Source organism: Ambystoma mexicanum, chromosome 11, assembly GCF_040938575.1.
Source record: "Ambystoma mexicanum isolate Mex_15411 chromosome 11, UKY_AmexF1_1, whole genome shotgun sequence".
Lineage (NCBI taxonomy): Eukaryota > Metazoa > Chordata > Amphibia > Caudata > Ambystomatidae > Ambystoma > Ambystoma mexicanum.
Genome location: NC_090934.1, coordinates 1486183383 through 1486208645, shown reverse-complemented (window position 1 = coordinate 1486208645; position 25263 = coordinate 1486183383). Strand labels below are relative to the sequence as shown.

At 44.5% G+C, this 25263-nt stretch overlaps 1 protein-coding gene across 1 annotated transcript in view; it reads right to left on the bottom strand.

Annotated features, from left to right (window-relative positions):
* The window catches only part of LOC138504629 (aminopeptidase Ey-like), a 288546-nt gene that overhangs the window by 140739 nt on the left and 122544 nt on the right, over positions 1-25263 (bottom strand). The window contains exons 8-9 of the mRNA XM_069625225.1: positions 6055-6120; positions 4590-4655 (exon numbers count right to left, since the gene is read on the bottom strand). Coding sequence (XP_069481326.1) covers positions 4590-4655; positions 6055-6120 — 132 coding nt within the window. The remainder of the gene's footprint in view (positions 1-4589; positions 4656-6054; positions 6121-25263) is intronic.

Sequence of the window (25263 nt, the reverse complement as noted above, 5' to 3'; positions counted from 1 at the left end):
TGCGAGTCGTCTGAAGAACACAATGCCTGCAACCACTCCCGCTCGTACGAAACAGATAAGAGACTGTGTGACCAGCCATGAAAAAGAACGATCGAATGTGTGGGCCCCGAAAACGTATTGTTTTCTTGTGATAATGTTAACTGGTTTTACAATAGTCAATGTTTTAGGATTCTGGTATCTAGAAGAAGTACATCCGCTCGAAAATGTGTTACCCAATGAAAATGTACCTACTGTTTCTACTCCTGTCATGCATCTGTACACTCTATCTCCTAGAGACTCTCAGCATAGACAGAGTTACCACAATAACACTCTATTACTTATCATGAATTCTACACATGCCATTTTTAATAGATCCAATTGTTGGGTCTGTTCGCATTTACCGCAACACGGGGATAAGGGGCTGGGTTGCTATATTCATCCTTTACCTTTGACAACTGCCTGCTATGCTTCTTTAAGAGCACTATTCTTTGGCCGATGGAACGATAGCATCTCAGGGAACTTTGATGAAACTAATTTAAATGATTTTGAAAAACATGTTCTAAAGCCCCTGGGATGCTCACTCTTTGCGAATAGAAGCAAGCCTAATGTTGCTTCTATTAAGCCTTCTGACAGACTGACCCATCCTTTTCAATCTTTGATCTCTTTCAAGATGGCTCCTATAGGCAATAGGGATGCCACGCCACCGTCTTATACTGTCAACCACAGCCCGATTCAGTTTCTTTCTGCATACAAAGGGATGGTACTCAGTCAATGGGTGATTTTAAGGCTTTGGCCAACGTTGTGAATTTGACTAGTGAGGACAGACCTTTGTATGTAGGCAAACCTGTCTACTTTGTTTGCGGTAATGTAGCATTTCCATGGTTACCCAGGGATTGGCAGGGAACCTGTTATTTAGGTATTCTGTTACCCGGGGTGTTCATTGCTAACACTGTAGAAGTTTCAAAGGCTTGTCCACGACGGGACGAGAAAGGGGATACTTCAGCACAAATTCTGGGCGATGTAGCTAAATCTGTTGTGCCATTTTGGGGAGAAATGCTGAATTCTGAAGATATCAGGAGACTAGCGAGAGTACTGGAGAGGACCATCAACCGGACCCCTGACATACTCTATAATATGACGTTAGAACAGAAAGCAATAAGGTTAGTGGCACTTCAGAACTGGATGGCATTAGATGTCATCCTGGCTGAGCATGGTGGGGTATATAAATTAGTGTGGTCCGCTTTAAGTGTTTTCGTGCCAGACTCCTCCCCAACTATCTTTAGGGCGATCCAAAATCTGCATGTTCTCAGTTCAGAAGTGCATGTTCCCGAGGGAAACTGGGATCTTAATGGTTGGTTCTGGGACCTCCTACGATCTTGGGGATGGAAGCTACTCTCGGTCTTGCTGATTATTTTAGGTATTCTGTTTTTTTTCTGCTGTTGTATACAATGTCTTCCTGGTATGTGTTCGATCGTAGGAGGATGTTATGCACAAGCAATGGGTACATTAGGGCACAAGGTGTACGCCCCAGAGATAATATCTAACACATTTTTGCTGAAGGAAATCTCAGTTTCTGACCTCATGGCAATTGATATCTCTGATAGTGATTCAGGATGTATGGACATTGAGACGTGGAGTTACTCGTAAAGTGACTAGAAGTAGTTTAGCGCTTGGCTTAGGCCAAAAGGAGGGTTTGTTAAACGGGATATGATATTGTGCCTCCTTTATTGTATATTTTGGCCTAAGCCCAGTCGCTCTGCGAAGAAATCCACGTCGCAAAGTTCTGATCTTAGATCGACTTAGCCGCCATTTTAGGTCCATCTGCCATTTTGATTTCCATTCCAAAGTAATTCTGTGTTCTAAAATGGTGGACAGTGTTTCCCGCTTGTAACTTAGCCGTCTCGACCTTTACGTTAACCGAATGTTTAGGTTGAGTAAAGAGACCCTGTCCCATGTCTGACTTGTGGACAGAGGATTACCTGCACCAACAAGTCCGATCCGCGGACATACATCAAATACAATGCTGTCTAAATACTGAACGTGGACACTGGCTGAACTACATTGTATAGGATGTTTGTTGAGGCTTAATGTTAAATCCAAAGAAACTCTGTTGCCATTGTGACTTGTTGATGTACAAACTGAAAATGATCCATATGCATATAGTTGGACAAACTAGACGTGAACTCGGTACGAACCCTAGACCAAGAATTATTAACCTGTAGTGGGGGCTGGACATTAGGATCAAAACTGTATAAAAAGTATAAATGTTTAGACGTCCAGTTCCTCCCACTTCTCACACCAAAAGCTCTGGTATTCGCTGTGATGTACTGAGGGCCAGATAGCTATCTGATACTTTGTTTCTTTGTAAACTGTACAGTTATAGAATAAAGATCTGTGTATCTTTATAAACCCGTGTTTGGCGTATTTTCTTTTGGGGTACTCAGCCTCGATATTTCCTTTTGCTTTTACAGGGTAACCAGGTAACCATGTCTATCTTTTGCAGGTAACCGGTCAACCATGTCTATTGAGCAAGTGCACAGTGTTTTATGTTGCAGAAGTGGTCCTGGTGGGCTGATCGGAGCAGTTGAGAATGCATGAGTCAGGAAACATAGGATGATCTGTGTGTGACAGGGTTATGCCTCCAGCCGCTTACTGCATGCTGATCAGTATTCTGAGACGTCATCCCGATGTCAGGGCGTGAGCAAAGCATGATTTTGGTGTGTTAGTCAGTGTGTATGCAAGGAAGGCTCATGCAGTGCTGAACTACAATAGCAATCAGATGGTGCAAATTGCCAGCACAATGCTGCTCCAGAAGGCAGTGTGCATGCAAGGAAGGCTCATGCAGTGCTGAACTACAATAGCAATCAGATGGTGCAAATTGCCAGCACAATGCTGCTCCAGAAGGCAGTGTGCATGCAAGGAAGGCTCATGCAGTGCTGAACTACAATAGCAATCAGATGGTGCAAATTGCCAGCACAATGCTGCTCCAGAAGGCAGTGTGCATGCAAGGAAGGCTCATGCAGTGCTGAACTACAATAGCAATCAGATGGTGCAAATTGCCAGCACAATGCTGCTCCAGAAGGCAGTGTGCATGCAAGGAAGGCTCATGCAGTGCTCAACTACAATAGCAATCAGATGGTGCAAATTGCCAGCACAATGCTGCTCCAGAAGGCAGTGTGCATGCAAGGAATACTCATGCAGTGCTGAACTGCAATAGCATTCATAGTGAGGCAGAATATCTGGGGGTCATCTTCGACTCCACTCTCTCCTTTTCTTCGCACATTTCGGACATCTCTGAAAAGTCCCACTACCATCCGCATCTCGTCAGAGGTATTCTACCTTTTCTCACTTCCCCCACGAGGCTCACCGTCTCCAGAGCTCTGGTTCTCGCTAGACTGGACGACTGCAACAGTCTCTTTCTCAATCTTCCTACTTCTACTCTCTGTCCTCTTCAACTTATCCAGAACAGAACCGCAAGACTTATCCTTGGCCTCAACACAGGGACCGCATCTATGCAGTGCTGCAACCCCTTCACTCCTCAATACCTTCCTCTTCACTTCCTCTTTCTCTCTCCCTCTCTCCTGCTAACCTCCTTTCTCCTCTCTCCTGCTTCCCTCATCCTTTATCCTCCCCAACTCTGCTCAGTTTCTCTGACTGGCCGCCTTATGCATCCCCATTGCCGCACAGGTCCCAGGCTCCCTCGCCAGTCCCACACTTGCCTCCAGGCCTCTGCACTCTGCCTCGCACTTCTGCACTCGCAATACGTTCCATGTAAGGGGCAACCTCACTGAACTTAACCCAGGCTCCTGATGGAATGGACGCACTTTTTCTCCCTCCCCCACCCTTGCACTTCCTGTCCGTGCACTTGCAAAACCTTGAATGCACTAGACCTAGCAAGATCGTTTGGCCCGTCCTCATCTTGTCTCCCCTCCCTTGCTTGGCTCTGCATCAAACACTTGTGCATAAGTGCATTATTGGTGATGACCTATCATCAATCGATCTGAATGGCGCCAGGACTAGCACGGTAGTCTATTGTTCTGTATGTCCCTTTCCCCCTCCCCCTCCTCCCCTTCACACTCTTTCTCATGCACTGTACTACCTGACAAACCATTAGGCCTAGGATAGCAGCTTATTTATTGAATACTCCACACCCCCCAACATCCCCCCCTCTGGCCCTCCTTCCTGTCCTTCCCTCCCGTCATGCACTTGCAGTAGTAGAAAGGTCTCAGGCCTAGTATGCTAGTTAATTTAGTTAGATCATTTCGAAAACTTCAAGGCCGAAGAATGACGACTGTATTCCCTTGATCCCTTCCCGCCTTGAAGTGCTTTGAAGCACTTCACTTGTGTATAAGCGCCTTACAAATAAACAATTACAATTTACAATGACAATTTACATGGTGCAAATTGCCAACACGACGGTGCTCCAGCAGGCAGTGTGCATGCAAGGAAGGCTCATGCAGTGCTGAACTGAACAGCAATCACATGGTGCCAATTTCCAACACAATGGTGCTCCAGAAAGCACTGTGCATGCAATGCAGTGCTTGGCCTTGTGTAGGTCCCTTACAGGCCCTGCCCTCTGTTCTGTTAGATAGCCATGCAATAGCACTTACCTTTTGCAGAGAGGACCACAGGTCGTCATAAATGGTGTTGTTGTATGCAAAGGCTTGCAGATATGACTGTGAAGGCAACAACAGAGAACTCGGTTACACAAACAGCTCCCCAATTTACTGTGTTGCATTTTCAGTGGTTTCAACCCAGATAGTCCTATGATTAGCGAAGGCAGGCCCTAACACGCATGTTACTTCACCTATTCCTGCACGCATGACAGACATATGTGCCAACTTGCAATTAGCCAAAGACTCCGCCCTCTGCCACTCCAATGCTGAATTGGTTTAGAATAACAGCTATGATTTTATGGCGCCAATAACAGAAACAAACATGAACAAAGCTGTACCCATTCAATCCATAACTTTTATAGCTACAATGAAACTAGATGAGCAAACTAGGAAGAGCCTTCTCCAGGGGTGGACTGGCCTATAGGGAACTCTGGAGGTTTCCTGGTAGGTCTCAGCACCCTGGACAGGGGTGGACTTGCCTATAGGGAACTCTGGAGATTTCCCCTGAGCCTCTGCACCCTGGGCAGGGGTAGAATGGCCTATAAGGAACTCTGAAGATTTCCCCTGAGCCCCTGCACCCTGGCAGGGGTGGACTGGCCTATAGGGAACTCTGGAGATTTCCCCTGGGCCCCTGCACCCTAGGCAGGGGTAGAATGGCATATAAGGAACTCCCCTGAGCCCCTGCACCCCCCTGAGCCCCTGCACCCTGGCAGGGGTAGACTGGCCTATAGGGAACTCTGGAGATTTCCCCTGAGCCTCTGCACCCTGGCAGGGGTGGACTGGCCTATAGGGAACTCTGGAGATTTCCCCTGAGCCTCTGCACCCTGGCAGGGGTGGACTGGCCTATAGGGAACTCTGGAGATTTCCCTTGGGCCCCGCCACCCTGGCAGGGGTGGACTGGCCTATAGGGAACTCTGGAGATTTCCCTTGGGCCCGCCACCCCGGGAGGGGTAGAATGGCCTATAAGGAACTCTGAAGATTTCCCCTGAGCCCCTGCACCCTGGCAGGGGTGGACTGGCCTTTAGGGAACTCTGGAGATTTCCCCTGAGCCTCTGCACCCTGGCAGGGGTGGACTGGCCTATAGGGAACTCTGGAGATTTCCCCTGAGCCTCTGCACCCTGGCTGCACCCTGGCAGGGGTGGACTGGCCTATAGGGAACTCTGGAGATTTCCCACGCGGCCTCAGCACCCTCGGCCTCTTTTGTTTGGTAACCTATTGTGTAAGATGGGGTCACTTTCAAAATTATTTCCAGGGCCTCTTTTGGTCGCCAGTCCACCATCCCTGGTCTTCTCTCTTTTCTAGGAGAGCTCTGCTGTCCCTTGGAACACACTCAAGACCTTGCGGCAACCTTCTGCTTCTTGCACCACGTGTCCTACAGTGTCATTGCTCCTGGCAAGCCTAGGCGTGATAGAGATTGCTGTGCACACACTACCATTAAAAGAAGCATAAGCATACTTACACTGAGGCCTTCCACAAACAGCTTCTCTGATAAAAAGTCAGACAACATTCGAATGACAGAGGCGCCCTGGAATAAAATAATACATGTGAGATGAGAGTGGAGAACTATCACAAACCACTGATCAAGCCTACATTGAAAAATCATTTTCCACTTGCTGTAAACATTCTGAAGTATAGCCAATACAGAGATGCAAGAAAAGGTTATTGAATGGTGATTCCAAAACATAGGATTAGAAAGTGCCCACCAACATGTCCCATTACATCTAAGAGACGGTCTCGCAGTTTCCTTTTCCCTTTCTATTCTTGGATTTGAATTCCTGATTTTCCCATTATAAATGCAGAACTACAAAAACCAGAATGCAAAGAAGAAAAAACATGACCGGCCTGTAGTAGTATCTACCAACTGGAGTGGGGCCTGTTGGCATGAATGATGATCTGAAGTATTCATCTTAAGAGTCTGCAGTAGTTACATCACTGGGTAGAGCATCACAACAATGCATCCAAATGGTGACAATAGGATTTTGTGAGGGTTATACACAGTTTATTAGTCCTGCTCAAAGTTATATGAACAAATGACGGACCTCCAGAATTTCAGGTGGTTCGAAGTGCCTTGAATCTTCATACTTATTTCATGCTTTGATGGACAACGTTTGAGCAGGATTCGCCATCCATGGAATTACATGCTGCTTTCTCCATTGGGCCCTAAGTGTGCCAGGGTAAGGGCATCCATCCTGTGAATGGAATTATGTAGTGACACCCTCACAATGCCCCATTGCATAAGTGACTTTATCTGTGTCTCCACTGCACAAAGCCTTTCCTCCACCCCAAGGGGAGTGTGCTAGACCCCCACCAGTAGGCACTTTGGTAGGAATAGAGGTAGAGAAAAGTATATACCTGTCACTATGCATCAAAAGAGAGAGTAGACATCAAACCCCTGCAATGGTTAGCAACCCTCCTTGTCCACACAGGACTGATTGACTAGAGCTATGTCATTTATTGAGGGTCTACTGTTCAATCTCCTACCAGCACCTTCCTTCTAAAAACATGCACCATATACAGTAAGACAATATACAGTACTGTATATAGATGCCCCACTCTTGATACACATGCACCCATGCTTATGACCTGATTCTTAATATTGAACACTCCATGAATGCACTCACACTCTGCACTTCTTTTTATTTAGATAATTAAGTAATACAAAATAGTTGTCTAACTACACATAACACACTCAATAAGAAAAAGGTTATCAATGAAAACACTGCTATCATTTTCTAGCCTATATCATATGATTGTTTATTTATAACGCACGTAATACCCAGAGGTTTCTAAGCACGGACCCGGGGATCAAACCTTTGTTGCTCCGTGCCATCTTGCTTCCAAGGCGAGAACGTGGCCCCTGAGCTAATCCACCATCTCAAAAACATAACAGCTCCTTAAAATGAAGTGTATACTCATCAATTCTCACTAAACAGACTCATGAAATGTACTGCCTTCTCAATACCGTTCCTCGTCCCCAATGTGATGTACGAAATGGGTGAAACTGACTCTCATACTCACTACGAAATGGGTGAAACTGACTCTCATACTCACTACGAAATGGGTGAAACTGACTTTCATACTCACTATGAAATGGGTGAAACTGACTCTCATACTCACTACGAAATGGGTGAAACTGACTCTCATACTCACTACGAAATGGGTGAAACTGACTCTCATACTCACTACAGTTCTCTGTGAAAGCCGGGAGCTGAGAGCTGAATGCCTGGAGCTGGCTTCCTGAGTTGCGCAATCCAGGAAAATCCCAAAATATCAAAGCCACTGGCAAAAACACCTATCACAACCATCATGGCCTCTTAATGGCTGAAAAAATGCCTTAAAAGGTTTAGTGTCAATTGGAATGGACTGGGAAGCAAATATAAGACAAATCTGAATAAGATTGCTCTATGGGTATTGAGCTCACTGCTGATTGATTGATTTAATTTTTTTTTTTTTTGCTACATTGCCCACAGGCCTCAAAGTGCTTGATATAGCGCTATATATAGGAGTACTTCCCTATGCAGCACAATCAAAAAGAGTAGGTCTCCCGAAAAGCAAAAAAGAAAAGGCTTTCTGCACCCTTTAAGCCCAAAAATGCAAATTCAGTGCTTCAGAGTGCAAGATGAAAAAAGGAGCAGCATTAGCCGCTCCCTTCCCCATATGCGATGATGGAGAGAGTAATTATAGCCTGCTTCAGGTCCTCCAGCCTTACTAAGACCGCTGGATCGTAGCCCAGAAGATTCTGTTTACTATGTCCTCTCTGTGTGCAATAACAACTGATTAGTTTGGCTCTAAACCCAGACTTGCACAGTACATTATAAAAACGATCCATAATTATGTGCTAAATGTAAGAACATATTTCAAATGCTGTTTACTAGTGATATGATGTCATGCAAAATGACCACAGGGCTTGAGATGTTGCTCAATCTCTTGGATACATTACCCCCTCTTTCACTCAAAGACATAACATTAGAACGATGTTTGCTTTTTATATTTCCAGCACTTGTGGACCTCCCGATAGAAATAGATACATTTGGCAAAGGCACCAACTATTTTGATGAATAAATATCATGTTCTCCATTTTTAATGCATGTGTATTTTAACTCCTCACTTACATTATTTCCAGTTTACATTAGTTCCAGTTAACACCTAATTTCCCATTTACAACACATCAAACTGCTTCATGCGCACATATCTGATTGTTTCCAGTTTACATTATGCTACATTTGAACATCATATATGACAACGTGGAGCCTCATTGATAGTTTACACTTCGTCCAAGTGTTTATCATTTGCAGTTATGCACTATTATCAGAGCATGTTCGTTTTCCGGTATGTGCAGTTGTGCACTATTATCAGAGCATGTTCAGTTTCCAGTATGTGCAGTTATGCACTATTATCAGAGCATGTTCCGTTTCCAGTATGTGCAGTTGTGCACTATTATCAGAGCATGTTTGCTTTCCGGTATGTGCAGTTATGCACTATTCTCAGAGCGTGTTTGCTTTCCAGATGTGCAGTTATGCACTATTATCAGAGCATGTTCGGTTTCTAGAATGTGCAGTTATGCACTATTATCAGAGCATGTTCGGTTTCTGGTATGTGCAGTTATGCACTATTCTCAGAGCATGTTCGATTTCCGGTATGTGGAGTTATGCACTATTAATAGAGCATGTTCCGTTTCCGGAATGTGCAGTTGGGCACTATTATCAGAGCATGTTCAATTTCCAGTATGTACAGTTATGCACTATTATCAGAGCATGTTTGATTTCTGGTATGTGCAGCTGTGCACTATTATCAGAGCATGTTTGGTTTCCAGTATCTGCAGTTATGCACTATTATCAGAGCATGTTCGATTTCCGGTATGTGCAGTTATGCACTATTCTCAGAGCATGTTCGCTTTCCAGTATGTGCAGTTATGCACTATTATCAGAGCATGTTCGGTTTCCAGTATGTGCAGTCAAGCACTATTCTCAGAGCATGTTTGATTTCCGGTATGTGCAGTTATGCACTATTATCAGAGGATGTTCAGTTTCCGGTATGTGCAGATGTGCACTATTATCAGAGCATGTTCGATTTCCAGTATGTGCAGTTATACACTATTCTCAGAGCATGTTCGCTTCTCCGGTATGTGCAGTTATGCACTATTCTCAGAGCATGTTCACTTTCCAGTATGTGCAGTTATGCACTATTATCAGAGCATGTTCGGTTTCCGGTATGTGCAGTTATGCACTATTATCAGAGCATGTTCGGTTTCCTGTATGTGCAGTTATGCACTATTCTCAGCGCATATTCACTTTCCGGTATGTGCAGTTATGCACTATTCTCAGCGCATGTTCGCTTTCCGGTATGTGCAGTTATGCACTATTATCAGAGCATGTTCACTTTCCGGTATGTGCAGTTATGCAGTGCAGTTGTGCACTATTTTCAGAGCATGTTCGCTTACCGGTATGTGCAGTTATGCACTGTTATTAGAGCGTGTTCAGTTTCCAGTAGGTGCAGTTATGCACTATTCTCAGAGTGTGTTTGGTTTCCTGTTTGTGCAGTTATGCACTATTCTCAGCGCATGTTCGCTTTCCGGTATGTGCAGTTATGCACTATTCTCAGCGCATGTTTGCTTTCCGGTATGTGCAGTTATGCACTATTCTCAGCGCATATTCACTTTCCGGTATGTGCAGTTATGCACTATTCTCAGTGCATGTTCGCTTTCCGGTATGTGCAGTTATGCACTATTCTCAGCGCATGTTCGCTTTCCGGTATGTGCAGTTATGCAGTGCAGTTGTGCACTATTCTCAGAGCATGTTCGCTTACCGGTATGTGCAGTTATGCACTGTTATTAGAGCGTGTTCAGTTTCCAGTAGGTGCAGTTATGCACTATTCTCAGAGTGTTTTCGGTTTCCAGTAGGTGCAGCTATGCACTATTCTCAGAGCGCGTTCGGTTTCCAGTATGTGCAGTTATACACTATTCTCAGAGCATGTTCGGTTTCCTGTATGTGCAGTTATGCACTATTCTCAGCGCATATTCACTTTCCGGTATGTGCAGTTATGCACTATTCTCAGAGCATGTTCGCTTCTCCGGTATGTGCAGTTATGCACTATTCTCAGAGCATGTGCACTTTCCATTATGTGCAGTTATGCACTATTATCAGAGCATGTTCGGTTTCCGGTATGTGCAGTTATGCACTATTCTCAGAGCATGTTCAGTTTCCTGTATGTGCAGTTATGCACTATTCTCAGCGCATATTCACTTTCCTAGTATGTGCAGTTATGCACTATTCTCAGCGCATGTTCGCTTTCCGGTATATGCAGTTATGCACTGTTCTCAGCGCATGTTCGCTTTCCGGTATGTGCAGTTATGCAGTGCAGTTGTGCACTATTCTTAGAGCTTGTTTGCTTACCGGTATATGCAGTTATGCACTGTTATTAGAGCGTGTTCAGTTTCCAGTAGGTGCAGTTATGCACTGTTCTCAGAGTGTGTTCGGTTTTCAGTAGGTGCAGTTATGCACTATTCTCAGAGCGTGTTCGGTTTCCCGTATGTGCAGTTATACACTATTCTCAGAGCATGTTCGCTTCTCCGGTATGTGCAGTTATGTACTATTCTTAGAGCATGTTCGCTTACCGGTATATGCAGTTATGCACTGTTATTAGAGCGTGTTCAGTTTCCAGTAGGTGCAGTTATGCGCTATTCTCAGAGCGTGTTCGGTTTCCAGTATGTGCAGTTATACACTATTCTCAGAGCATGTTCGCTTCTCCGGTATGTGCAGTTATGCACTATTCTCAGAGCATGTGCACTTTCCAGTATGTGCAGTTATGCACTATTATCAGAGCATGTTCGGTTTCCGGTATGTGCAGTTATGCACTATTCTCAGAGCATGTTCAGTTTCCTGTATGTGCAGTTATGCACTATTCTCAGCGCATATTCACTTTCCGGTATGTGCAGTTATGCACTATTCTCAGCGCATGTTCGCTTTCCGGTATGTGCAGTTATGCACTATTATCAGAGCATGTTCACTTTCCGGTATGTGCAGTTATGCAGTGCAGTTGTGCACTATTTTCAGAGCATGTTCGCTTACCGGTATGTGCAGTTATGCACTGTTATTAGAGCGTGTTCAGTTTCCAGTAGGTGCAGTTATGCACTATTCTCAGAGTGTGTTTGGTTTCCAGTAGGTGCAGTTATGCACTATTATCAGAGCATGTTCGGTTTCCGGTATGTGCAGTTATGCACTATTCTCAGAGCATGTTCGGTTTCCTGTTTGTGCAGTTATGCACTATTCTCAGCGCATATTCACTTTCCGGTATGTGCAGTTATGCACTATTCTCAGCGCATGTTCGCATTCTGTTATGTGCAGTTAGGCACTATTATCAGAGCATGTTCGCTTTCCGGTATGTGCAGTTATGCAGTGCAGTTGTGCACTATTCTCAGAGCATGTTCGCTTACCGGTATGTGCAGTTATGCACTGTTATTAGAGCGTGTTCAGTTTCAAGTAGGTGCAGTTATGCACTATTCTCAAAGTGTGTTCGGTTTCCAGTAGGTGCAGTTATGCACTATTCTCAGAGCGTGTTCGGTTTCCAGTATGTGCAGTACTACACTATTCTCAGAGCATGTTCGCTTCTCCGGTATGTGCAGTTATGCACTATTCTCAGAGCATGTGCACTTTCCAGTATGTGCAGTTATGCACTATTATCAGAGCATGTTCGCTTTCCGGCATGTGCAGTTATGCAGTGCAGTTGTGCACTATTCTCAGAGCATGTTCGCTTACCATTGTTTGCAGTTATGCACTGTTATTAGAGCGTGTTCGGTTTCCAGTATGTGCAGTTATACACTATTCTCAGAGCGTGTTCGGTTTCCAGTATGTGCAGTTATACACTATTCTCAGAGCATGTTCACTTCTCCGCTATGTGCAGTTATGCACTATTCTCAGAGCATGTTTGCTTACCGGTATGTGCAGTTATGCACTGTTATTAGAGCGTGTTCAGTTTCCAGTAGGTGCAGTTATGCACTATTCTCAGAGTGTGTTCGGTTTCCAGTAGGTGCAGTTATGCACTATTCTCAGAGTGTGTTCGGTTTCCAGTAGGTGCAGTTATGCACTATTCTCAGAGCGTGTTCGGTTTCCAGTATGTGCAGTTATACACTATTCTCAGAGCATGTTCGCTTCTCCGGTATGTGCAGTTATGCACTATTCTCAGCGCATATTCGCTTTCCGGTATGTGCAGTTATGCACTATTCTCAGCGCATGTTCGCTTTCCGGTATGTGCAGTTATGCACTATTATCAGAGCATGTTCGCTTTCCGGTATGTGCAGTTATGCACTATTCTCAGCGCATGTTTGCTTTCCGGTATGTGCAGTTATGCAGTGCAGTTGTGCACTATTCTCAGAGCATGTTCGCTTACCGGTATGTGCAGTTATGCACTGTTATTAGAGTGTGTTCAGTTTCCAGTAGGTGCAGTTATGCACTATTCTCAGAGTGTTTTCGGTTTCCAGTAGGTGCAGCTATGCACTATTCTCAGAGCGCGTTCGGTTTCCAGTATGTGCAGTTATCCACTATTCTCAGAGCATGTTCGGTTTCCTGTATGTGCAGTTATGCACTATTCTCAGCGCATATTCACTTTCCGGTATGTGCAGTTATGCACTATTCTCAGAGCATGTTCGCTTCTCCGGTATGTGCAGTTATGCACTATTCTCAGAGCATGTGCACTTTCCATTATGTGCAGTTATGCACTATTATCAGAGCATGTTCGGTTTCCGGTATGTGCAGTTATGCACTATTCTCAGAACATGTTCAGTTTCCTGTATGTGCAGTTATGCACTATTCTCAGCGCATATTCACTTTCCAGTATGTGCAGTTATGCACTATTCTCAGCGCATGTTCGCTTTCCGGTATATGCAGTTATGCACTGTTCTCAGCGCATGTTCGCTTTCCGGTATGTGCAGTTATGCAGTGCAGTTGTGCACTATTCTTAGAGCTTGTTTGCTTACCGGTATATGCAGTTATGCACTGTTATTAGAGCGTGTTCAGTTTCCAGTAGGTGCAGTTATGCACTGTTCTCAGAGTGTGTTCGGTTTTCAGTAGGTGCAGTTATGCACTATTCTCAGAGCGTGTTCGGTTTCCCGTATGTGCAGTTATACACTATTCTCAGAGCATGTTCGCTTCTCCGGTATGTGCAGTTATGTACTATTCTTAGAGCATGTTCGCTTACCGGTATATGCAGTTATGCACTGTTATTAGAGCGTGTTCAGTTTCCAGTAGGTGCAGTTATGCACTATTCTCAGAGCGTGTTCGGTTTCCAGTATGTGCAGTTATACACTATTCTCAGAGCATGTTCGCTTCTCCGGTATGTGCAGTTATGCACTATTCTCAGAGCATGTGCACTTTCCAGTATGTGCAGTTATGCACTATTATCAGAGCATGTTCGGTTTCCGGTATGTGCAGTTATGCACTATTCTCAGAGCATGTTCAGTTTCCTGTATGTGCAGTTATGCACTATTCTCAGCGCATATTCACTTTCCGGTATGTGCAGTTATGCACTATTCTCAGCGCATGTTCGCTTTCCGGTATGTGCAGTTATGCACTATTATCAGAGCATGTTCGCTTTCCGGTATGTGCAGTTATGCAGTGCAGTTGTGCACTATTCTCAGAGCATGTTCGCTTACCGGTATGTGCAGTTATGCACTGTTATTAGAGCGTGTTCAGTTTCAAGTAGGTGCAGTTATGCACTATTCTCAGAGTGTGTTTGGTTTCCAGTAGGTGCAGTTATGCACTATTCTCAGAGCGTGTTCGGTTTCCAGTATGTGCAGTACTACACTATTCTCAGAGCATGTTCGCTTCTCCGGTATGTGCAGTTATGCACTATTCTCAGAGCATGTGCACTTTCCAGTATGTGCAGTTATGCACTATTATCAGAGCATGTTCGGTTTCCGGTATGTGCAGTTATGCACTATTCTCAGAGCATGTTCAGTTTCCTGTATGTGCAGTTATGCACTATTCTCAGCGCATATTCACTTTCCGGTATGTGCAGTTATGCACTATTCTCAGCGCATGTTCGCTTTCCGGTATATGCAGTTATGCACTGTTCTCAGCGCATGTTCGCTTTCCGGTATGTGCAGTTATGCAGTGCAGTTGTGCACTATTCTTAGAGCTTGTTTGCTTACCGGTATATGCAGTTATGCACTGTTATTAGAGCGTGTTCAGTTTCCAGTAGGTGCAGTTATGCACTGTTCTCAGAGTGTGTTCGGTTTTCAGTAGGTGCAGTTATGCACTATTCTCAGAGCGTGTTCGGTTTCCCGTATGTGCAGTTATACACTATTCTCAGAGCATGTTCGCTTCTCCGGTATGTGCAGTTATGCACTATTCTTAGAGCATTTTCGCTTACCAGTATATGCAGTTATGCACTGTTATTAGAGCGTGTTCAGTTTCCAGTAGGTGCAGTTATGCACTATTCTCAGAGCGTGTTCGGTTTCCAGTATGTGCAGTTATACACTATTCTCAGAGCATGTTCGCTTCTCCGGTATGTGCAGTTATGCACTATTCTTAGAGCATGTTCGCTTACCGGTATATGCAGTTATGCACTGTTATTAGAGCGTGTTCAGTTTCCAGTAGGTGCAGTTATGCACTATTCTCAGAGTGTGTTCGGTTTCCAGTAGGTGCAGTTATACACTATTCTCAGAGCATGTTCGGTTTCCTGTATGTGCAGTTATGCACTATTCTCAGCGCATATTCACTTTCCGGTATGTGCAGTTATGCACTATTCTCAGCGCATGTTCGCTTTCCGGTATGTGCAGTTATGCACTATTATCAGAGCATGTTCACTTTCCGGTATGTGCAGTTATGCAGTGCAGTTGTGCACTATTCTCAGAGCATGTTCGCTTACCGGTATGTGCAGTTATGCACTGTTATTAGAGCGTGTTCAGTTTCAAGTAGGTGCAGTTATGCACTATTCTCAGAGTGTGTTCGGTTTCCAGTAGGTGCAGTTATGCACTATTCTCAGAGCGTGTTCGGTTTCCAGTATGTGCAGTACTACACTATTCTCAGAGCATGTTCGCTTCTCCGGTATGTGCAGTTATGCACTATTCTCAGAGCATGTGCATTTTCCAGTATGTGCAGTTATGCACTATTATCAGAGCATGTTCGGTTTCCGGTATGTGCAGTTATGCACTACTCTCAGAGCATGTTCAGTTTCCTGTATGTGCAGTTATGCACTATTCTCAGCGCATATTCACTTTCCGGTATGTGCAGTTATGCACTATTCTCAGCGCATGTTCGCTTTCCGGTATATGCTGTTATGCACTGTTCTCAGCGCATGTTCGCTTTCCGGTATGTGCAGTTATGCAGTGCAGTTGTGCACTATTCTTAGAGCATGTTTGCTTACCGGTATATGCAGTTATGCACTGTTATTAGAGCGTTTTCAGTTTCCAGTAGGTGCAGTTATGCACTGTTCTCAGAGTGTGTTCGGTTTCCAGTAGGTGCAGTTATGCACTATTCTCAGAGCGTGTTCGGTTTCCCGTATGTGCAGTTATACACTATTCTCAGAGCATGTTCGCTTCTCCGGTATGTGCAGTTATGCACTATTCTTAGAGCATGTTCGCTTACCGGTATATGCAGTTATGCACTGTTATTAGAGCGTGTTCAGTTTCCAGTAGGTGCAGTTATGCACTATTCTCAGAGCGTGTTCGGTTTCCAGTATGTGCAGTTATACACTATTCTCAGAGCATGTTCGCTTCTCCGGTATGTGCAGTTATGCACTATTCTTAGAGCATGTTCGCTTACCGGTATATGCAGTTATGCACTGTTATTAGAGCGTGTTCAGTTTCTAGTAGGTGCAGTTATGCACTATTCTCAGAGTGTGTTCGGTTTCCAGTAGGTGCAGTTATGCACTATTCTCAGAGCGTGTTCGGTTTCCCGTATGTGCAGTTAGTACATCATTGCCTGGGCTCGTCTGCCTTGCTCAACTAGTCTTATCTTCTGTCAGTGGTATAGGAAAAGGATGCTCTTTGCTCCACATGGTGGCATAAGCACGAAGCCTTTGGTGGGTATAGCAGTAAAGACTCTGCCCACTTCGTAGTGTCTTCCATTGGCTTGCCAGAAGAATGGAATGGTCTTGACTGCCAGACCTAGCTCATTCTGCGTGCCTGCAAGCCACCAGATGACACTCTGGGTATGACATCTCACAACAATCCTTTCTGGGAACATCTTTATGAAATATGTTGTTAAACTGTTCCTGTGCTTAGCCACTGACCCCGTTTGCACTGGTCTTAGTGCTGAAGCAGAAACAGGATTTGTGTCGATTGGCACACCAATGAAATGACTAAATATGGCGGGGATATGCATAATGGGTCCAGATTTGCTGGTGTTGAGAGAGAAACCAAACTGTCCATCTTGCCACCCACAATTCCTGTCATTGCCTCATTTCTAAAACAGCATACCTTGGATTATTGGATTGTTGCAGCTACAGTGCTACTCTTAGCCCTGACACTATGAATGGCTGTCTTAACCATGGTCAGTAGCAATATGTACACCAGTGATAACATTGGAACGAACACTAGCACGCGTATAGTTGGTTATTGGTTATTGGTTCAAATCCTATCACTCTGTCGCTGATGTATTGGCTTTACAAGCAGACATTTATGCATGCCACAATAATTATGCAAGAAGCAATGCTCCAACTTGACCTCCTTGAAACTTTAGTTTATCAACGCCAGTATATTCTTTTTTCGCAGTCCCATTAAATTCCCAGTTTGGCAATCCTTGTATACTATGAGTTTGAAGTTCTTAATGTAATCCCATTTTGACCAATTCTAGTTTTACATTCACAGTTTGGACAATGTCAGTACATTAACAGTTAGGACTTTTCAATATGTATATCAGCCCCAGTATATTCCCAGTTTGATGAATCCTGTATCCTCTAAGATTATATTCCCAGTTTGATGAATCCTGTATCCTCTAAGATTTACGATCCCAATACACTCCAATATCACCAACATACTATATCCCCCACCCGCGCAAACAGCTGACAAAACAAGTTTTTCCTCCATTTTAAAGATCACACTATGCTAACAGTTTAATAACCTCAATATATCCCTGTTTGGCATCCGTAGGGTTATTCCCAGTGTGGATATGTCCCCTCTTGCCAATCACAATTTATTCCCATTTTGCAAAATCTCACTATACTCCATTTCTACATTACCAGAATATTCCAAATGTGACCGTGGCTGTTTATTAAACCGTAGTCACTTCGCAGTGTGGCCAGCCCAGTATATTCCCATATTGCCCAGCACAATATAGAGCATATAGAAAATCGCTGACTTTACCCAATTTGACAATTCTAATCCCTCTTTGAAACTCTATGAGCCTCGAGTTTGCCAAACCCAGTACATTCTCTGCTTGAATTTTCCCCGAATGTTCCCAGGTTGACAGCCCAGAACACTCTCATTTTGTCATACCTAGAATAGTGGCAGTTTTCATGGCCCTATTATATTCACATTTATTGCCAATTTTCCTGTCTATCCAGTTTGCAAAATCCCATGTCGGCAATCCCAGTCTATTTCCAGTTTGCCTAACACGGTATACTCCCAGATTACACAAATCTAGTGCAACACCAGTTTGGGAATCCAAGAACAGCCATGAGCGGCACAGTCCTTGCGCAAATTCAGGTTGTCAATCCCAATGGAATCTCTGTTTTACAAATGTGGTATCTTCTGTGTTCGACTTTCCCAGAATACTCACAGTTTGCATTGTAGTAGAATATTCTGAGTTATACTGGCAGGGTATATTTCAGGTAATCTGAGGGTACTCCCAGGTTGCATTATAGTAGAATATTCTGAGTTATACTTGCAGAGTATATTTCAAGTAATCTGAGGGTACTCCCAGGTTGCATTATAGTAGAATATTCTGAGTTATACTGGCAGGGTATATTTCAGGTAATCTGAGGGTACTCCCAGGTTGCATTATAGTAGAATATTCTGAGTTATACTGGCAGGATATATTTCTGGTAATATGAGGGTACTCCCAGGTTGTATTATAGTAGATTATTCTGAGTTATACTGGCAGGGTATATTTCAGGTAATCTGAGTGCACTCCCAGTTTGCATTATAGTAGAATATTCTGAGTTAATGTCACACACCCAAGTACTTGGAGGTTGTGGTTACGTTGGAAGGTGGGTCGCTGCCATTGATTTGCCCATTACGCTTTCCCCGCGCTCCTTAGACGTGGTGTTTCTTTCTCTTTGTATTGACTGGCATCGCAGGGGTTTAATACCACTTCCACCCCGCGAACCGGCGCGTTGCAACTGCAGTGTTCCTTTCCCACGACCTCAACGCTAGTGTTCTCCATGTGTCCTTTCCGTCTGCTAACGCAGATCCTGCTATTACCTACCTTTTTGTTTCTCCTTTCCTTTCTATTCTTTCTGCGCCCCTCCACGGCCCCTGCTCCTCGCTTCCTTTCTTACTTCCCGCTCCGTCTCTGAGCAGGGATTTCTCTGCGTAAGCTCGAGTACGCTCCTCTCTTTTTTTCCTTCGCTTCGGACGCCTCCTCTTTCTCTCTCTATTGCTTCGGATCATTTCAAAGCTTAGGAGCATATAATTTGCTATGTTTCTCTCTTGTTTATTCTCCATTTCACCGCCTTATCATTATTTGGATCCTGCTTTGTTCTACTACACTTCGTGGTACATCCACACTTTGGGTTTTTTGTGCCGCCAGGCTTTTTCCCCATTCCAGCTGTCCCATAAGGGGAGCCACTAGAGAACAGTCAATTCATTGCCTGTCACTGTGGCTTCTTCCCGGGGCCAGCCATTCACAACAACAACAAAAAACGGAACTACGATACGTGGAGGAAAACCCTCAAGGATTCCTACAACACCGAGCCTTCAGACACAGGTGAGGAGGAAGTGGGCAGTGATACTGGGAACGAAGACTCCGGATTTGACAGATTGCAATGCCCAATATCAGCTATGGCTACAGTGGAGCAAGTCCACGAGTTATTTACTGCTATTCAAGCCTTGAATCTGGAAATACAAAATCTCAAAGCGGAGAACACAGTACTCAGACAATTGGTGACCAACAGGGATAGGCAACCACCTGAATGACTTCCCATGGCCCTATCATCGGGGAAGTATGATGGTACCCCAAAAAGGTTGAAAGAGTTTCTTGATGCTTGTTCAGTACATTTCACATTTAGAGCCACAACCTATGCCGCAGAACATTCAAAAATCGGATTTATGATTTCTAATCTCATGGGCAACGCCTTGGCGTCGGCTACTCCTCTGGTAACAGGGGCTAGCCCTCTATTACAGGACTATGGAGGGTTCATAGCTCAGCTCAAACAAACCTTTGAGAGGACAGAGATCACATATTCTGCCTGTGTGGATCTGTTGGATATACGGCAGAGCTCTACGGACCTATTGTCCTATATTTCCACTTTCAAAAGGTTGGCTACTGAAGCCAATTGGCCCGAACAGGCTCAGTATTCCATTTTTCACAGGGGATTAAAGGAAGATGTCAAGGACGAATTGGCAAGAATCCCTCATCCCACTTCCTTCCCCAAATTATTGTCAACAACTCTTCAAATTGAGTACAGGATCCAAGAACGTCGCTCAGAAAGAAGACGGCATTGAGTCGGGTTCCACATCACTGAACTTCCTCCTCCCACAGTGACGACCCAAACTCAGGAGGAACCAATGAAAATCGGAATGACCTGAACTCCACTCACTCCGGATGAGAGAAGATGCAGAAGAGACCTGGGATTGTGCGCCTACTGTGGTTCCAACCAACCCCTCCTACGAGAATGCACTGAGATCCCATTGAAGCGTTCGGGAAACAAAAAACCTCGGTCCTAAGGGGGACGCGATACCGAGGGGGTTTTTCCAGTCCCTATGTGACTTTGTCAATAACTGCCTCTCTAACACCGGAAGATGCCAGACTTATGGTAGTGGAGGTTCAAGTGATGTTGAGAAACAAAAAGATAAGGCTTTGGCACTACTCGATTGTGGGGCAGCCGGTTCATTTGTAGACACACCATGGGCAGACGAGGTGGGACTCCATCACGTCCAGAAATCGGAAGGACAGAAGGTGGACGGCAATCCACTCAGTTCAGGACCCATAACACAAACCACAGAGGAACTGCAAGTCGCTATACTGCAACACACAGAAATTATGACCTTTGACATTATAAGAGCGGCCCTTTTTCCCATCATTCTGTGTATAACATGGTTGAGGAAGCACAATCCTCACATAGACTGGACCCGGAACCAATTAACCTTCGACTCAGTTTACTGCAAAGGGCATTTTCAACGGGTCCTCCAACACAGTACAGTTCAGGTTTTAGCGTCATCTACAGGAAAGACGCTGGGTATGCATAACATACCAGCAGAACTGGCTACGTTCAGTAACATATTCATAGAAAAGATACCTCAAGAACTCCCACCGCACGGGCCAGAAGATTGTGCCATAGACTTTGTGCCAGATGCATTGGTCCCTTTCGGCAGGATGTTTTTGGTCTTTCAGTCACAGTGAAGAAGGTACTGAGGACCTACTTAGATGCCAACCTACAAAACGGCCTCATCAGACTGTCCAGCTCCCCAGCAGGAACTCTGTTCTTCTTCATTCCGAAAAGAGATTCCACAGAGCTACACCTGTGCATTGACTATCGCGGGTTGAATAAAGTTACCGTACGGGATCGATACCCCATGCCACTCATGACAGATATACTTGAAGCCGTCCAAGGAGCACAAGTTTTCTCAAAGATGGATCTCCGCTGTGTATACCACCTCCTGCGGGTTCGCTTGGTGGACGAGTGGAAAACCGCTTTTCGCACCCCTTTTGGTCTATATGAATACTGTGTCATGCCTTTCGGACTGGTTAACGCACCAGCAGTTTTCCAAAGATTTATGGACAGAATATTCTCAGACATGATGTACCTAAAGGTGATAGTATATCTGGATGACATACTGGTGTTTTCCCCGTCTCTTCAGGAACACAAGAAACAATTAAACCAAGTATTAGAATGTCTTCAAACTCATCAACTATTGGCCAAGCCAGAAAAGTGTTTGTTCTGTGTTTCCACAGTTCCATATTTAGGTTTCATCCTCTCCCAAGATGGCATCCAGATGAACAAATGGAAGGTTGCCACCATCATGGACTGGCCAGCTCCAAGATCAGTCAAGGAGGTACAGCGTTTCCTAGGGCTAGCCAATTTCTACCGCAGGTTCATTCCTCACTTTTCTGAAGTTGTGTTACCCATTACGTGTCTGTTAAAAAAATCTGCTACACCTTATGTCTGGAATACACACGCTGAGCAAAGTTTCAAAAATAAAAAAACTCTGTTCTACTCAGCACCTGTGCTTAGACAACCAGATCAGTCAAAACCATTCGCCCTCGAGATGGACGCTTCCGTTGCAGCTCTTGGTGCAGTATTGTTGCAACAGCATAAAGATCTGGAACATCCTGTAGCTTACCTTTCAAAGATACTTACACCAAGTCAGCAAAACTACTAGGTGATAGAAAAAGAACTGCTCGCTATGAAAACAGCTTCTGAAGAATGGCAACATTTACTACAAGGTGGGTCTCACCCATTTCTCATTCGTACTGACCATAGGAATCTCCAGGTCCTCCAAACCATGGACTGTGTGAACTTGCATCAGGCCAGATGGGCGCATTTCTTCGCACAATACGAATTCAAATTAATTTATATCCCAGGCAGTCTTAACCAAGTGGCTGACGCTCTCTCTCGCAAGTTTCCCAAAACACACCAGTCATCCACGGAGAGACTTATACCCCAAACTCGCATATTGGCCCAAACCAACTCTTTTTTCGATGAAGTTAGAAGGGCCACGATGGAGATCAAACCCACTATACCTCCACGGTACTCTTCTTCTTTGACTAACAAGAAAGGGCTGTTGTTTTGTGACCTTCACCTGTTTATTCCAGAAGGACACTTACGACAAAAATTCATAAATTGGTGTCATGACCATAAAACAGCAGGTCATCGGGGTTGTTCAAACACCATTGAGTTAGTGACTCGTTTGTTATATTGGCCATGGATGAAGCAGTATATAGCCTATTATGTCCTTTCATGTCCATTTTGTGCAAGATGTAAAAACAGAAATGGCAAACCCTTAGGGTTGTTGCAACAAGACCCTATACCTAACAGACCTTGGGGAGTGATATCCATGGATTTCATTGCAGATCTGCCGGTCTCACGAGACTGTTCTTGTGTTATGGTCACTATGGACTCCTATACCCAACTAGCACATTTTCTCCATTACCCAAACTGCCCTCTGCAACTGAAATGGCTGGTACCTTCCCAACAGACATATTTTGTCTTCATGGTCTGCCCGACAAAATCATATCTGACAGAGGCAGTCAGTACACGTCAAAATTCTGGCGGTCATTGTGCGATAAACTGGACATAGAAAGAGCCTTGTCATCGGGCTTCCACCCGCAGACCAATGGACAAACAGAACGCCTAAACAGTACTCTTGAACAATATATCAGGTGTTACACAAATCAACAACAGGACAACTGGGTAGAACTGTTACCTACAGCAGAATTCACGTATAATAACTCCATACATTCCGCCACTGGTCTTACCCCTTTTTTTGCCACGTATGGATACAATCCCAGAACCATTTTTCCACCAGAAGTCCACACAACTAACATTCCGTCGCTCGACTCCCTGTTATCGGATATCACAAAGGCACACAAGACCCTGGAGACCAATCTATTACATAGTCAACGGATGTATCAACAACACGCTGATCAACACCGTAAGAAGAACCCAGAATGGCAGCCAGGCGAAGCGGTGTGGCTCTCCTCAAAGTACTTACCTTGGTGGGTTAGACCTTCTAAATTATCTCCTAGATATATAGGGCCGTTTCCCCTCATCGAAAAAATAAATCCAGTGGCATTTAGACTATCTCTACCTCCTTACCTTAAACATATACACCCTGTGTTTCATGCCTCCCTGTTAAAACCTGTGGTGTCTGATCCATTGTGTAGGAAGATCCCTAAGACTAGACTTTCTCAACCTCCACAACCTGACGTGTATGAAGTGTCTCAAATAACAGATTCCCGATATCATAAGGGCAGGTTGGAGTATCTTGTCAGTTGGAATGGGTATCCGAGGTCAGAAGACTCCTGGGAACCTATGTCTCATGTGCATGTACAACAATTGGTTAACGAATACCATCAAAACCATCCGGGAAACCAGGTGGTTCCAGCTATAGAAGGGGACATATTGTCACACACCCATCCATTGGAGGTTGTGTTTACGTTGGAAGGCAGGTCGCCACCATTGATTTGCCCATTACACTTTCCCTGCACTCCTCAAGCACGGTCTAGTGTTTCTTTCTCTTTGCATTTACTGCCGTAGCTGGGGTTTAATACCACTTCTGCCCCGCGAACCGGTGCGTTGCAACTGCAGTGTTCCTTTCCTGCAACCTCAACGCTAGTGTTTTCCGTGTATCCTATCCGTCTGCTAACGCAGATCCTGCTATCACCTACCTTTTTGTTTCTCCCTGCCTTTCTATTCTTTTCTCGTCCCTCCACGACCCCTGCTCCTCACTTCCTTTCTTACTTCCCGCTCCGTCTCTGAGCAGGGATTTCTCTGCGTAAGCTCGAGTACGCTCCTCTCTTTTTTTCCTTCGCTTCGGATGCCTCCTCTTTCTCTCTCTATTGCTTCGGATCATTTCAAAGCTTAGGAGCATATCATTTGCTATGTTCCTCTCTTGTTTATTCTCCATTTCACCGCCTTATCATTATTTGGATCCTGCTTTGTTCTACTACACTTCGTGGTACATCCACACTTGGGGTTTTCTGGGACGCCAGGCTTTTTCCCCATTCCAGCAGTCCCGGAAGGGGAGCCACTAGAGGACAGTCAATTCCTTGCCCGTCACTGTGGCTTCTTCCCGGGGCCAGCCATTCACAACAACAAAAAACACGGAACTACGGTACGTGGAGGAAAACCCTCAAGGATTCCTACAACACTGAGTCTTCAGACACAGGTGAGGAGGAAGTGGGCAGTGATACTGGGAACGAAGACTCTGGATTTGACAGTTATACTGGCAGGGTATATTTCAGGTAATCTGAGTGTACTCTCAGTTTGCATTATAGTAGAATATTCTGAGTTATACTGGCAGGGTATATTTCAGGTGATCTGAGTGTATTCTCAGTTTGCATTATAGTAGAATATTCTCAGTTATACTGGCAGGGTATATTTCAGGTGATCTGAGTGTACTCTCAGTTTGCATTATAATAGAATATTCTGAGATATACTGGCAGGGTATATTTTAGGTAATCTGAGTGTACTCCCAGATTGCAATATAGTAGAATATTCTGAGTGTTACTGGCACAGTATATTTCAGGTAATCTTAGGGTACTCCCAGGTTGCATTATAGTACAATATTCTGAGTTGTACTGGCAAGGTATATTTCAGGTAATCTGAGGTTACTCCCAGATTGCATTATAGTAGAATATTCTGAGTTATATTTTTACAAGTACTAAAGTGAACATGTAGTGTTTTCTCGGGGTGAGTAAACAGGCAGCCTTGCAAAGCACCAAGCTCCGGTTGAACGTATTTTCCTTTAGTTTAAGAACTAGTGCATGGTGTCAGAAGGCTAGTTTTGGGGATTCCAGATAAACGGTCAAGTTAATCGGTCCCCAAAGTAAACATAGTGATAACAATG